This window comes from Larimichthys crocea, chromosome I (genome assembly GCF_000972845.2).
Source record: "Larimichthys crocea isolate SSNF chromosome I, L_crocea_2.0, whole genome shotgun sequence".
Classification (NCBI taxonomy): Eukaryota; Metazoa; Chordata; class Actinopteri; family Sciaenidae; genus Larimichthys; species Larimichthys crocea.
This window is the reverse complement of record NC_040011.1, coordinates 13,072,805-13,088,653: the sequence shown is the minus strand read 5'-3', so window position 1 is coordinate 13,088,653 and position 15,849 is coordinate 13,072,805. Positions and strand designations below refer to the sequence as shown.

The following is a 15,849-nucleotide window of genomic DNA, read 5'->3' as shown; positions in this document are numbered from 1 at the left end:
GCAACGTGAGGCTGACGTCACGTGACCCGCAGAGACCGAGATGTAGAAAAAGAAAACAAAACATAAAAACATTATTACTTATTTTGAATATAAAGGAAAGAAAACATAAAAACATTATTATTTGTTTTGAATACAAAGAAAACAACATAAAAACATTATTACTTATTTTGAATACAAAGGAAAGAAAACATAAAAAACATTATTACTTATTTTGAATACAAAGAAAACAAAACATAAAAACATTATTACTTATTCTAAATACAAAGGAAAGAAAACATAAAAACATTATTACTTTTTTTGAATACAAAGAAAACCAAACATAAAACCATTATTACTTATTTTGAATACAAAGAAAACAAAACATAAAACATTATTACTTATTTTGAATACAAAGGAAAGAAACTATTGTCAACCCCTTTATTTTATTAGGGAAATTTCACATCCATAAATGTAAAATTTCAAGATTCATCACCATCATTTAAGCTATTTTTGATTGATTATTATTTTAAGTCTCTTAAGTTAATTACTAATTTAAAAAGTGTCTATCTATAATAAATATTCATGAAGATATTTTCAACCAATAACCTGTCACCACAGTTATAACTAGAACTTTATTTATATGTAAGATTACAAGTCTGTCACATCACAGTTGTCACAAGTTTATGTAATAACAAATAAACATTAAGGGAAAAAAATATTACATTTTATTTCCTCCGTTTCCTCATGATAACTAATTAATTTCATTTGGTTTCTCAACAAATGTTGTTATCCCAAGATAACAAGATAATTTTCTCAAAACCTCAAGATAACGAAACATTGTTTTCCGAAGAATGCCATAATTAATTTGAGACTCCAAGAAAACAAAGGGTAGTCCAGTAAATCAATGCAATGTCAGAGGAACAGGAGTATATTGATCAGCACGTCACGTCCATCAGGCGTGACCCCTTAGAGAAAGGTCTCCATCCTGTGTTACATCCTGGTACACATTTTCCAAATAAACAAACAGGCTTTATTCAAAAGTCCTTAAGTCTTTGTAAGTTTTGAACAGTGTGCCAAATATCACAGCTGAGCTCGAATCTTAAACCAACATTTTGAAAATGGGAACAGAAACAGTGGAAATATTTGTGATACAGTATCCAGGGATAGTGAGCACACCTATTTTTCTTTGCAGCTCTCTGCACAGACCTTCAGTGATTGATATGATATCATATTTAAAGGCACTGGCTGACACCATACAAATGAAAGCAGCTGCACAGTCCTGAAAAGTTTTGTTTTCTTATCACCGCCGATGTGCCTTCTGTTCTCGCTCAGAGTCCTTAAACAAAGTGTGAGGGTGCCTGGTGTTTGTGGTTCATCACCAGGGGAGGACGACACATGATACAATATGAGCTGCAGGAGGAAGCGTAATGCAATGCTTACTAAGGGTGTGTCAAAATAGGGAGTTGGTGTTGGTGAGTGTTGGTTACACTCACATGCTGTGTTCACAGATGACATGGGCAGATGAACTAAATAAGAAAATGAAAATATGAAAGATGAAATATATATATGTGTGTTCAAACAACAGTTTTCATGTTATCCAGGCCTTATTTCATAGTTAACTTGAACCACTCATACTGATAGGGTTGGCAGTTCATAAAGAATAAAATAACCAATGTACTACTAGATGAATAAATGAGTTCTTGACCAAACGGATTGTTAAGCAACGTAATAAACAGCAAAGTTGTGTGCTGTGTGTCATTTGATGAACAGCAAAGGAAGTGGACCGTGTTGCAAGACTGATTTATGTGGGCGGTTTTCTTCACCCTGAAAACTTCAGGATCCTTTGTAACTGACATGTATTCAACCAGGGACTGAGTATTTTCTTCTGAAATACAAACCTTTGGTTTCCTCCTGATATGAACCACTTATCTTTTATTGTTTGGAAACCTCAATGGGGTCATTTTTATGTTGAAGTTGGGACATTATAAGATCATTTGTAATATCTCTTTGCATAGTTTAACCCCCCTCCTACCAACATGTAACATGTAAGGACTACAGAGTGTGGAAAACATTATAGGTTATGTAATTAATGTAATCTAAAAGAACAGAATGTATCTTGTTTAATATATTAAACACTTAATCTGATAGTAATAAACATTTTATTATGAAATGCATTTCTGACTTCAGGTATGGCAGTATTTAGGGTTGTCAACAAAGCACGAGTCTCCTTCAAAATGACTGACAGAGTGCCCTGTGTGGCTGTGTTTACATCTTATAAAGGTGGTTTAACTGTGTGTACATCTGCTTCTTTACATGTGTACATGGATACTCCTAAAAAGGGTTTTGGGTCGAGGTATCTGCGGAAAAAAACATGCAAACACGTGGTCATCGGAGAGAAAGGAATCCCAGGTTGTGTCTTTAATCATTGGAGGGTATCATAATCCCAGTGTTGTAATTGGATGCAGGCTTATGTCACACACATGACCATTTAAAACCATCCTGGTAATCCCTTTTCTTTTCTCAGACACCTGCAGAGTCAGTTAGCCGGACAGAGGGATTATACACTTTGCTGGAGACAATACAAGGAATTTAACAGGTAGGACAGTTCGCTTGTTGTTAAAATGATCAGTGGGATCTGTTATAATAACTTTATACATTTTCTCTGTGACGTAACTTGGACAAATGAGACAAATAATCATAAGAAGTAACAAATTAATGTTCTTGTATCTCTTGGAAAAGAACTCTTTGTCATATTTGTTGAAACTGTTTCTGAAATCCCTGGCTGTAGTTCAGGAGATAATAAAGAAGAAATGAGCTTCCTCTGGCTCCTTCTAGTGTTCTTTATGGCATTTGCAAGAAACTGCTCCGAGCCAAAAGGTCCCTGAAATGCTGTGTCAATCATTGCCTTTGTGCAGCCTCTTCCCCCAAGCATGCTTTCACTTTGTCAAGCTCAGGAGCTTCAGGAGAAGCTTTGCCAACACAGAAACCAGCAATAAAAAAAAAACTGCCAACAGCATGTAGTGCAAAACATGTCTGTGAACGTCCTGGATTCACATGGAGCTTCAGGCTCATTATGTTTGTTTCCGCGGCGCTCATATTGTCGGCATGGTGACAAACAGTGGGGAGTAACTTTTTGAGGGAGGACAAATGGTGTGTGATCGTGTGGTTTTGGTTTCAGTGTTATTAGAGGTTGGTGTGACAGACCAATCATGCAGCTTTCCCCTCTCCTAGAAATCGCAGCTGTTTCTTGAACCCTTCCCGCCAAGGCAGAGTGTTGCTGCGGCAGTCTAAAAGGATGTCTGGACCCGTCCTCTCATCCTGCTGTTAGATAGGTTAGGTCTTGGCGATGCTCATGCCTTGGAGAGGAAGGTCTCTGCAGCACGAGGCTCGCTTTCACACGGCAAACGGGTTCGGTAGAAGGTGCTTTATGTGCTTTGAAGCAAAGGTTTTGCCTTCTGTTCGACCTGCGTGCTGCAGCTTAAAAACGGAGGTCACCTTGTTTAACAGCTGTCTAACTGCTGCATTGATCTCTTTAACATCTTTCAGCTCATTGTTTTGGTACAGTCTCAGCACTTATTACTGCCCCTAGACTACTTCACGGGAGCTGTTTGAGACACACACCAGAACTAAAAGAAGAGCTCAATGCAAGTCCATGAGAAATTGTTGAATTAAAGATTTGCATACACTTGTCCCTACTAGACTTTTCAAACGTTTGTTTTGAGTTGCCAACCATCCAGCCCCAAACATTACTACCATGTGTTTCAAACTGTGCCCTGTCAGCAGCAGCCATGGTGGACGCAGCGGCAGCGGAGCAGTTCCTAGATGCCAACCCGCAGTTCGCCAAGCAGTACTACGACACCAACTTCCGGCCTAAGATCATCGCAGACCTGTTGGACAACAACCGCAAGACGGCGGTGGATGTCAGCAAGTTCCACGACCTGACGACGGTGGAGGAGAGCGAGATCCTTTTCGACCTGGTGAGGGACATCCAGGACAACCTGCACATGGAGAAGTCTCTCTTCAACCTCATGAAACACCTCAGCTTCATGATGAGGGCCGAGCGCATGAGCCTCTTCATGTACCGGCAGAGGAACGGAGTGGCCGAGATGGCAACCAGGTTACTGCGGATTTCTTAATGTTTAAAAACCATCTCACATAAAAGGAATGTTGATCACTGGCACCAGAATTATATATCAGTGTCAGAAATATCACAAAGATTTTATTTATTCGCCTTGAAAGGGGTATGTGACTGCACACCTTTTGAGCAGTGAGGGCTAAGCTTGGGAAACATTTTGGACAAAAATCATTTTCAGAGAAATCTTCAGGGAATCGCACTGAATGAACACAGAGGCTGTTTTTCACCAGCACACTGCTACACATTCATCCAGTTCCAGATGCTCACATTTGGCAGCTGAATGTTAATATTTCTGCTGCTTCAACCAGACCCATGCTGTGTTGGCAACCCTAGAGATACAGTTGCCTTGCTCAACGGCAGCTTCACCTTCTTCAAGTGTCTGATGGTTTTGAGTTAAAAATGTAAAATACCATTCAAGCCATCTTTTAGCTGGACATCACATTCTAACATCTCTTTCAATCTTTACTTTCAGGTTATTTAATGTCAATAAAGACGCCGTGTTTGATGACTGCCTGGTGCAACCTGACAGTGAGATCGTGTACCCGCTGGATATCGGCATTGTGGGTCACGTGGCATCCAGCAAGAAGATGGTCAACATTCCTGATGTGTCTGAGGTAGAGATATGATTGTGTGTGTGTGTGTGTGTGTGTGTGTGTGTGTGTGTTTATTGTTCAATAGTAATGTAGTACTGACATTGAATTATTCATACACAAAATCTTCCTTCACATACATTAATGGTGGAGCTCGTAGCCTGGAGATCTCAGTATTGGGTTTCAGATCTCTTTTCTCATTTATCTTGTGTTTTTGATGTTATTTGCTCTACTTATTATTTTGTCGTGTGTTATATCCTCACGTGTTTTTATTGTAAAGCGCTTTCTATCTTTGATTTGAAAGGTACTGTAGAAATAGTATATTATTTATCCAGCAAATGAACAGTGAAATGTGGTAAACATAATTCATTTTCTCTCTCACTTTTACATCGGAGCATACAGTATAAATATTTAACACATTAACACCCACAGTAACATCTAAAAAAGCAAATCCATGACACAAACAAGCCTCAGTTACTCCTACAAGATTATGATTTCAGAAAACCTTTTTTAAGGTTCACATTTATCTAGTGGAACCTAAATAAATGTTTATATTTCAATGTGGTCCCCGCTGAAAAGTAAAATCATTTTACCCTGTATTGTTGCCATGTTCTACCTGAGGACAGAAAGTCAGACAAATTAGAAAATGCAAATCATCTCTATTAAAAAGCCTTCACATATACGTGATGATAAATTCCGCAGTGGACATTCAACGCCCTGTTTTACCAGGGGGTAAAAACCTGTCTACTGTTGCTCTGCCTCTGTTTGACCACCAGATGGCGACCGGACACCACTACTAGTTCACCCTTCTGCTAATTCTCTCCATCCAAAGCCAGCCCAATCTCATTAAAGCCGATACCTCTGACATTTGAAAACGGCTGGCGAGCGTATTCCCATGTACACTTCAAGTTTGTCATGCTGTACTGTGAGTCCGCTAACTTCACCTCCACCCTCCTCCTTCCTGCACGCACTGTTATTGTGGCATTTACAGTTATTAAGGCAGCAGCCCACTCCACATAACTGATGGATTACAAGCCCTCCTCTGTATCAGTTCAATCACTTCCTTTCATGGGAGATTAGAAACCTCATCTGCTGATGTACCCAACAAAACAGACCAGGGCTGATTGTTCCCTGTTTGGTTTTTTTATCCATCGGTTCTGCTGCCAGGCCCGGCCGGTTCTGCCTTCAGTGTGAGCCACCGCCAACACCATCACACTGTTCAGAACCTCTGTCCGTCACGCCACAGCCTCACACAAACACATGAAAGCAGGATGGGGGAATGCAGCAACTGGAGCGATATCAAAGCCTCCAAGCCTCACAGCGAAGGAACAGCTAATGTTTCCATATAATTGGTTGGCTTTATGATGCTAATGCACTGAGGATGCTTTCAGAGCGACGCAGAGACTTGAAATCACTGCACTCTATTTCTATCCCAGTCCAATCCCACCGTAGGCCCGGTCAGCCAGTCTGGATTCTTGTAGGTGGAAGGTGGGGATTATGTGTCACTGGGATTACGTGGCGAGCAACTGCTGTCCCAATTCCACCACCCCACCCGTCCCTGATCTTCTCTGCCTTCCTTCCTTCAAAGTGAATTTAATTATCACATAATTTAACAGACTAATAACTGACTGTTGTTTGAGGTGTGGTTACTCAAGGGGGGGTTTGAGTGTGAGGAACGTGGACAGTGTCAGCGGAGGAAGGCTGGTGGGGCGGGTGGATGAAGCCGGTTAATCTGTCCTGAATTAGAGCGATCCCAGATTACTCGCAGAGGTCACACAGGCCCTGAGCTATTTTCACCGACTCAGCATTATAACACACCTTTAATCTATTCTGTTGTGCTGTATTGTTTTCATCTTTTTTTATTTTTTTATTTGGTGAAGCAGAAACATACCGACAGTCCACTGTCCTAACACAAGATGCTCAATCGTCCAGGGAGAAAAGTTTGTATGCAAACGTAATATGCAATACTTATTGACAGATGGATGTAAATTCAAATTCAAACACTTCTTTTTGACACCAGACTACAGTGTAAATATCACAGGCGCTGTAGAGTTTCCTACCTACATGGTCATTTCACTTTCTCGCAGCGAATCCAGGCTGGAATCGTTAAAAAGGCTTTCATGAACAGCTTATATAAATATATAATTTGGGGAGGGGGGGGGTTATAAAATATCAAAATACTTCAAACTTGTGCTCAGATTATACTTGTAAAGTGCAGAGCTGCTGGGAAAAGGTCAAGGCAAAGCTTCAGCTGATAACAAGCAGGATGAAGACTTCTCTGGGCTTTAGGGGGTCAAAGGTCACCCAGTAACAAGCTGTCAAACTGCCCAGATCTTTGGAACAGGTTCTTTTTTTTTTAAGGCTGCAGTTGAATCAGCTGCTCTATAGGTACTGATCCAGGATCAGTTTCGTGCACTGTTGCTACACATCAGGCCAGGTTTAGACATTAATAAATAAAAAGGATGATCTATAATTTATTTCATGGTACAAGATCAGAACTACTGAAATCTCATTATGGATACTGAAACAGATGCACGAATTAAAACTCAAAACCGAGAATAACACAGGGCAGGTCTGTATTTATGCACATCCAGGATATGGATACGTGGTGCTGGGCAGATGGGGGAGGTTTGACTTGCTGCTCAGGCTTCTCTTCTTTGCCTGTGACGGCAGCAGCAGCATTGAGTTTTCTGAACCTGAAGGATGAAACTTTATTGATGCAAATATTTGATTTCGAGGAGTTTTTCTCCTGTAGGTGAGTGTGAAGGTTGATATAAGGCAGTAGAGCTGTAATCCGTAGAGCCTGATTGGCCTGGATGGTATATTACAGATATACCAGTATTGTTGAAATATGTTTTGAAACATTCTATAGTTTGTCCATTAGAGAGTAGTTGGTAGTTGATAGTCATTATTAAACTCTAAAATGTCCCACTCAGTACATTTCAGTGTACCCTGTAATATCTGCAGGGTTTTTAAACTCTCATATCGACCTCAGAATTGTTCCAGCTCTAATCAATATTGAGTATAAATTATGCTCATCTCATAAACTGACTGATTACTTACAGGAAGTTGACTGTAATCTGCTATTGGCATCTGCATGTTGACATTTTCGAATCCACTTTGCTACAGTACATGAAACCCCACCACCACCACCACCACCTACTACTACAACACCACTAACAACAACAGCTACTACAACAACTACTTCAACACCCACAACACTATCAACATCACCAATAACATCACCACTACCACCTACTACTACTACTACTACACTGAAAATGGCAAATTATACTAACCCTAACCTGGTTGCTAATGGTACAAATGTAAAGAAGCCTAGTATCTGTCACCTCCCCATGTGCAATTGTTCCACCAAAACGCCAAAAAAAACCTCCTTCCCAACACTTATTTGTAAGGGCATCCTGCCCAGGGGTGTACTGGTAAGCAATTGTACCACTTCAAGTGTAGTTTACCCACCTTGTTTCATTGATTGACACAGTTGATCTGAAAACCGATGAACAAATCCTCTGCCACATTTCAAAGAGGTGGGTAAACTAAGTTTTCTTTGGTTTACACCCCACTATTCCCATGATCCTTCCAAATACAATCCTGATTGGTTTAACCAAATGCAAAACAACCTTCCAGTCTGACTAACCACCACCTAACTTTTTTTGGTCTTTGCTTTTGGGAACAAAATGTCACACCAAATAAGGTCTGTCACCAATGTTAACCCCCCGTGGGTCGCTCTCCGCAGGTTTTTTGCTCCTTCTTGGCAGTTAATGAGCCGCTCTTCCTCTTTCACCCCTGGAGGAACACAATTTATGACCCCTGCTGCACAGAAGGAGCAGTAGGTGGAGTGCAGCAGAAAGGGTCTTGAGTTTGTAGATAATGGAAAGCCTTTGCTAACAGCAGAAAAGGTGTGTTCATCAAAGCTGAGTCCGGAGGTTTTTAGGTGTGCGGTGGCAAAGAGCAGGCGATTTAAACACAGTCGAATACACCCACTCTCTCTCTTTTCTCTTCACAGAGCCCTCATTTCAGTGACTTTGTGGACGAGCTAACCGAGACCAAGACCAACAACGTCCTCGCCATCCCTATCATGAACGGTAAAGATATGGTGGCCGTCATGATGGCCATCAACAAGTTGGACGGGCCACGCTTCACTACGAAGGACGAAGAGGTAACCTCTAATATGTCTGTCCTGGAAACTCACCTTCAGTAGACAGCTCCATTTTAGTGGATCAGTCACTTGGATGAAATTAATTCTCAGCTTACAAAGTGATGCTCTCAGCTTTCATCTGTTTCCTCCCTTACTTTACTTTAGTTCTGCTCGATGTCACTTCTCCAGACTTTTTCTGTTAGTGACTGGCTGCATGACTGGACAGCAATCCAACCAATTAAACCCAGTCTGCCAAACTTGACAATAATTGTTTATGAGGCCTGTTATAAAAGCCACATAAAACTATATGACGTAGATGGAGCTTATGTTGTCCGGTGTCAGTTTTGTCTCTACTCCCAGGCTTTCACTCCTAATCTGCTCTATCTTCCAGCTTCTTCAGTGGTATTTTGGTTGCACGCACCTCAAGCGAAGGATTTAGATGAATGTTAAGCAGATTATTTTCTGTGAACATTGCATCAGAGACGAGTTTTCATGAAATATTTAGAAACTCTTCTCCGATTAGTCTTCTGTTTTGACAAATTCAGTGTTTTCTTCTCATTCTTCTATCAGCTCTTTAGTTTCAGTTTTCTCATGCAGGATGAGGCTGTTTAGCAAAGAGAAAAGGCTTTAATATCATGTTCAAGTCTTTACCATGAGAGCTGAGGCAGAGCAGCCAGAGGACATCAAACCCGGAAACATTTTCTCCAGAAAATATGAACCAGTTTTACCAAAATCTATGAAATAGTTGGTAATGTGTGACTTAGTTACAAGTCAGTGTAGAATCAAAATAATAAAAAATCTGATCTGTTGTTTTATGGGGGACAAGTTGCACAATGTGAGTTAAATGTATATAAACCTTCAAAATAAAAAATCCTGGGACCAGCAGGATTGGAACCAGTGATGTGGACAATCCTGTTGATTGACTGATTTGGAGAATCTATCTGGAAATTATGGTGTCTATTAAAGACCCCTTGGTCTAATGTTCCACTACTTTTTTATTGAAAGATATCTTGCTAAATAATAACTTCATAAATGGACACATCAAAGTGAGAGAAAGTCTATAAATATTAAAGTAGAATGACAATTAGAGCTAAACCCGCACAACAAAAAGTCACTGAAACAACGACGACATGAAACCATCACTCACGTGTTAGACTCATGCCTCGGCAGCTGTTGTACAAGTCACCTAAACACAGCTGATATATTGCTACCCGAATCTGAAGCCTTCAAAGTCATAACCAACCATCCTGATCCTCCAGCTTAATGAAAGCTGAAAGGAGATCATTTTTCAGTCAAGAGAGGCCTGTCAGAGCACATTTGGAGGAAGAGATTTCCAGTGGGCGCAAAGGGCTGGACCACAAGGACAGGAAAGGATAGACCGAAAACTCACAGCTAATTCTTTCCTGCCAAAACGACAAAAACACGACGTGAAGTCTTATGACAGTCAGTCAGATGTATAAGTTGTGCAGTTACCTTACATTATGTGAAATGTCAAACTGGTTTATGCTTTGTACAAGACTGTCACCCTCCTATTTAAGTCATTTATTGCAGCCAATATTGGTGGCCAAGTACAATATGTACCCATCTTCTGACGTCCTCTAAATCCAATGCAACCTTTGGTCTGTTGTTGTTCCAGTTTGCTGCTGCTAATGACTGGAATTTGTCACGAAAAACCATTAAAACTGGACAAATTTATCTCGATGACTTGTTTTAAGGGTGCACTTATGAAAGTTTTTAATGATAGTTGTAAATGTCTGTCTGTTTGATCGAATTATTTAGTTCTTTTTGTTTTATGTTCTCGTTTTGCCCCCACCTTCCTTCCTCCTATAAGTGTCTTTTGGCACTTGCCAGGCTCTCATTGTAAATAAGAAATCAGTCTTAATATCTTTCCTGGTAAAAGAAAGACATTAACCACGTGACAGTGACATTTCTGAGCCACAGTTTCCACAGCTGTGGACCTCCGTTATACCTGTCTGTAGGTGTATTACATTGCCTGGAAGTCCTCTGTACATCCAGTCCAAATACCACGCAGAAATTATATCATTTCCTTGTCAGGAAGAAGGAGACGGTTTTACCTTTTGATTTAATATCACCTGTCAAACACGGCAGTTTAAACAAGTTTAAAACTACTGACTCAAAAATAAAATATGTGCCATTTGAAAAGTATAACCTGCTCTGGCTGATGGCACAAAGGTAACGTATTAGATGAAACTGAATATTACCACAGTGCCTTACATCCGCATCTAAAAGCTGAATGTGTGCTGTTTTTTTTTTCTTCTTTTCTTCCAGACGCTAAATAAGTATCTCAACTTTGCCAACCTGATCCTGAGAGTTTTCCACCTGAGCTACCTGCACAACTGTGAGACCAGGAGGGGACAGGTGAGGCGCTTCTTCCACTCTTTGCTTTGACCTCTGAGTTAACCTCGTTCATTTTTAAGATTTTGTTTGAGTTTTCACACTAGAGCCGAGTGACCCTTGTCCGACCTTTCCTTTTTCTCCCCCCAGACTCAGATCTGACGCTTTTTTAGAGTCAGCGTGAAGAGCTGAAAGTGCATAGAACAGAGTTTTTTCTCTCTTAATGAAAGAGAATATAATGAAGGAAAGAGTCACACAACCGGCCGATGTGTTTGACAAGCGCAAACTGTAACAAAGATATGTTGGAGGCAAGTGAGAGAAGCGACCGGCTGGACGAGGAGAAGTTCAGCCTCAGGGTCTGTGCATGACCTTTCAAAAACTTTCCAGCGCGAGCTTTCAATTGCATTCTCCTCCATCGTCCAGGTGTTGCTGTGGTCGGCCAGCAAGGTGTTTGAAGAGCTGACGGACATAGAGAGGCAGTTCCACAAGGCCTTGTACACAGTCAGAGCTTTCCTCAACTGCGACCGCTACTCCGTGGGTCTACTGGACATGACCAAGACCAAGGTGGGTTACCATAGATACACACCTAGAGTCGGGGATAAGCTGGAAAACAAACAAAACAGTTAATCCACTGCTTGCAGATGCCTATCTGTGCTGCACCGTTTGAGACACTGCCAGGATCCAGATTTACACTGCAAGAGTCCTTTAAATGTCAGAAGCTGTTGCCTCATATTAACAGTCATTTGCTGTGAAGTAGTCAAACGTCTTAAACTGTGTGTTAAAGCAAATTGGGGAGCAATAATCTACAATTAGGGCTTAATTTTGGCTGCAGCAAGAGTGCTCAGATTCATAAAACCCTTTATATTGTTAGCCACAAAGAGCCTTGACATCCTAGATATGTAGGCACCACTGTATATATTACAATAAACCTTTAGAAAATTTAAACTGGGTGCACCCGTGGCTCATTAATCATGCACTGCTTTTTTTTTTTTTTTTAGTTTTGATGAGATCCACTCCTGTTTTTTTTTGTCCTCCTCTTTTGTTGAAGAGATATCTTTAGAAACTCGTCTAACCTGCACGATTTTTCTGTCTTGTTTTGTTTTTTTGCTTTAATCCCTCGTCGAATATACAAATGCCATTTAAATTACCCTCTGATCAGCATCGAACCATCCCCGTGTATTTGTGATAACCGACATATTATCATAAATACTACTTATTGGCTGTGGCTGACATCTAATTACAAGCAGCTGCCAGTGGATTCCTAACACCTGCTATCCGAGAAACAAACACATGTTGTCTGTCTGCACAGATGGCTGTCTGGTAACGACGCTGGATTTCATGAATAAAAGCACTTAAGAATAAACAAAAACTAGTAGCTCAGCTTTGGGCGCATGTTTTTTTTGGAAAGCGTGCACTTTGTGAAGACAGAACAGAAAATATTACACGCTCCTAAGAGGCTGCTGGCATTAGCATTTTCAGGCAGAATGGTGGTGTTGGCTGCATCAACGTTTTACTGTAAGTGCATCTAAATAATGAAACAACAGAAACAGTCGTATCAGCGCTGCTGTCCTGCTCTAAATCTCGTTTTTTTTACCTGTGTGTTCGTGTAGGAGTTCTTCGACCTGTGGCCAATTCTCATGGGAGAAGTTCCACCTTATGATGGACCCAAAACTCCTGATGGCAGGGTGAGGAAATGCCGACCACTGCTACTACAATCACTGCTCATTTACTGTCCATTATACTATTATTTATCCACATGAAGGTTCTAAACTCTAAAGTACAGTGAGTATTCTTGGTCCACAAAGGATGAAACCTACCTTTTTGGTGTTTTGACCCAAAAATGTCTGCTGAGCAAATTCATGCTCCCACTGCTGCAATGACTCTTTTTCTTCTGCCACCCTGAAGACAAACTTGAGATGTTCTGGCAACTTTCTCAGAACAGCTAAATCATCATTAAGTTTGTCCACTTTCAAGGGTCACAAGTTAGACTTTTGACTTATAGTTTTGTTTGGCTTACAGTATTTATTATAAGTCCACAGAAATGTACACACAAACTGTGACTCGACGTATTTCTTCTAGTATCAATGAAGCTGCTACAACTTTGCGCCTGGCTCTGAGACCAATAATAATATTAATCTACTTGCGTGCTACCTTTCTACATCAATGCCAAGTATTTCTGTAAGGATGAGCCTGAAAATTCATCCTTGACTTTGACAAACATAGTTTTCACACGTCGGTATTTCACAACCGAGCAAGTCTGGACCTTGAGATGAGATTCCTTTGTCTCTTTTAGATAGTGAACTTGGGAAATGGGACATTTCTATCCAGTAAATAACTGCTACTAGAAAAAAAGTTCCAATTGTCGAAAGCATTTGAAAGGAAACTGACTTTCATTTGAAATATTTCCTCTACACAAAGTGTCTCTAATTGTGATGTTGTGCGTCTTTTCAAGGAAATTGTCTTCTACAAACTGATCGACTACATCCTGCACGGCAAAGAGGACATCAAAGTCATACCGTAAGTGTCGCTCGGAATTACCCCGTGGAGTTTCCGACTATTAGTTGTACAATGAAACTGTGTGTGTGTTGGTCCCTGGATGCGTACACACACGCGGTGACGCACACAACATGTTTCTGTTAATTATTTTCCACTGATCTACAGGGGGCCATCACGTGCCAAGAACCAAAGCAATGCACCAACAGAGGCCGAGCATGAGCAAATAAAGCTGGATGTAAACAATGCAGGTTTCAGAGTTAGGCGAATGTTTTATGAGCGAGGAAATGCATTCAGTGTTTGTTAGACTCGAGGATTCACTGAATGTGTTTTGATCAGTGACTCCTCTCTTTGTGTTTGCTTACAATAAAACCCTGCAAGGCACATTTAAGGTGTTTGTAGATTGGTTATCTGAGAGATACCCGACATGATCTACATTTTACTTTTTTATAAAAGATATTAATAGATATCCTCTGAGGTCAGGCGAAGGATTGCATAGTCATTTTATGTTTCTTATAAAGCAGTGACCTTCTGATTCTGTATCCTGTTATCCAGCGTTGCTGCTCTTGTAAACAGCAACAACACTGCAAACACTGCAGAATAATCTCACCCTGTGTAAATTGAAAGTCGTTTATTCATTGTTCCCTCATAATGATTGCCATCAAATTTATATTAAAACAGAATATGACAATTATGTACTTAATAATTTAGTTTTTTTCATTGTTGTTGTTAAATATGATTATTACAGCAGATGAATTTCTGCTTGTGATGTTCTGTTCACCCTCAGGAATCCTCCGGCAGATCACTGGGCCCTGATCAGCGGCCTGCCAGTCTACGTAGCAGAGACCGGACTGGTTAGTGTCTCTTTCTTTTCTTTTTTTTAACAAATCTCACCCAATGTTGTGAAATGGGCATAACAAGAACATTCTCGCACCATGGCAGAAATATCTGGCATGTCATGTCTTAGGTATCAAACCTGACAGAATAGTTAGATTTAAATTCAGGGCATCTAGCTGAGCTTGAACTACAATGAGTTAATGAGGGACGCTTTGGTAGGTCACATGGAAACACGATGTCTGAGAATATCAAACCTGGCCTTTCATTAACTGCTTTGGCCCACCCTGGAGCCCAAACATGTACGAATGAAAAAAACAAATGAATAATGAATGAATAGCCCGTGAGCAGGTTGATTAACCGATAAACTAGTGTAGCATAATAACAAAAACCTGCCTCGACGGTGAGGCAGATACGAGACAGAAGTTTTTTTTTTAGTCAGATTTGATCTGAGTGGAACAGAAATCCCAACACGAGGTCTTTTTGGGACTTTTAAATGTCAGAGTGAAGAAACAGATTTTTAATCACAAACACACGGCTGTGTTTCTCTGATCACATAACACACAAACCTGCAGTATAGTACATCAGCAGCAACAGCTGCAGGTCAGTCTACTGTTTGTGTCTACAGGATGCGTTCAGGTACTTTACTCTGTGCAGGTCATCTGCGTCTTTCGCAGAAAATAGATTCGAAACGAAAAAATCTGCCTGTTAATGTAACCTGTGTAGTCGAGCTGTGAGGCGTATTCAACAAGTCTCTGTAATAACTGATAAATCTTAATTTCTTCATCAGTATAATGCAATTTGAGAATCATTTATGCAAACTGAGGCTTTATCTCCATGTCAACATCTTCTTTACTACAGTCAGTTTCTGAACTTTCTCCAAGTAACATCTTCTTTACTACAGTCAGTTTCTGAACTTTCTCCAAGTCTATCTCTCTGACCAGGCGACGTTTTAACTCACCCACTTTGCATGTCTTACATGTTAGACAGCAACTGTGTTTAAATTCCTGATCTGCTAACTAACAGGCTAGCCGCTGCTGAATCACTCTTGACTCATGCAAAAGCAACGGATAAGGACACCAGAAGAATGAGCCTTTTGTGTCGACAGACAGTACCACGTCAAACTGCCACGTTTCTTAAAGTTTCTCCATCATGCTAGGAAAGGAGAGGGTGAGGAGAGGGGGTTGCAATCAGTAACTAGATGTCACTTAAATCCTGCACACTGGTCACTTTGTACCGTTTTTAGGAGAGCTGCTGCAGATGTAGTCATCTTGGTGTGTAACGCTCATTAGAAATAAATAATAAAA

At 40.5% G+C, this 15,849-nt stretch overlaps 1 protein-coding gene across 3 annotated transcripts in view; it reads left to right on the top strand.

The window, feature by feature from the left end:
* Nucleotides 1-2,491: 2,491 nt before the first annotated feature.
* pde6a (phosphodiesterase 6A, cGMP-specific, rod, alpha) overlaps nt 2,492-15,849 on the top strand; it is a 30,847-nt gene continuing 17,489 nt past the window's right edge. Inside the window, exons 1-9 of one of the 3 annotated variants that reach the window (XM_010749859.3) lie at nt 2,492-2,575; nt 3,760-4,096; nt 4,587-4,728; nt 8,729-8,881; nt 11,150-11,239; nt 11,639-11,779; nt 12,826-12,900; nt 13,668-13,732; nt 14,496-14,562. In XM_010749859.3, the coding sequence (XP_010748161.3) occupies nt 3,768-4,096; nt 4,587-4,728; nt 8,729-8,881; nt 11,150-11,239; nt 11,639-11,779; nt 12,826-12,900; nt 13,668-13,732; nt 14,496-14,562 (1,062 nt within the window). In that variant the 5' untranslated portion in view covers nt 2,492-2,575; nt 3,760-3,767. Of the gene's footprint in view, nt 2,576-3,759; nt 4,097-4,586; nt 4,729-8,728; nt 8,882-11,149; nt 11,240-11,638; nt 11,780-12,825; nt 12,901-13,667; nt 13,733-14,495; nt 14,563-15,849 lie in introns of those variants that run through there. The other 2 variants (XM_027289793.1, XM_027289825.1) reach the window with 2 other exon arrangements.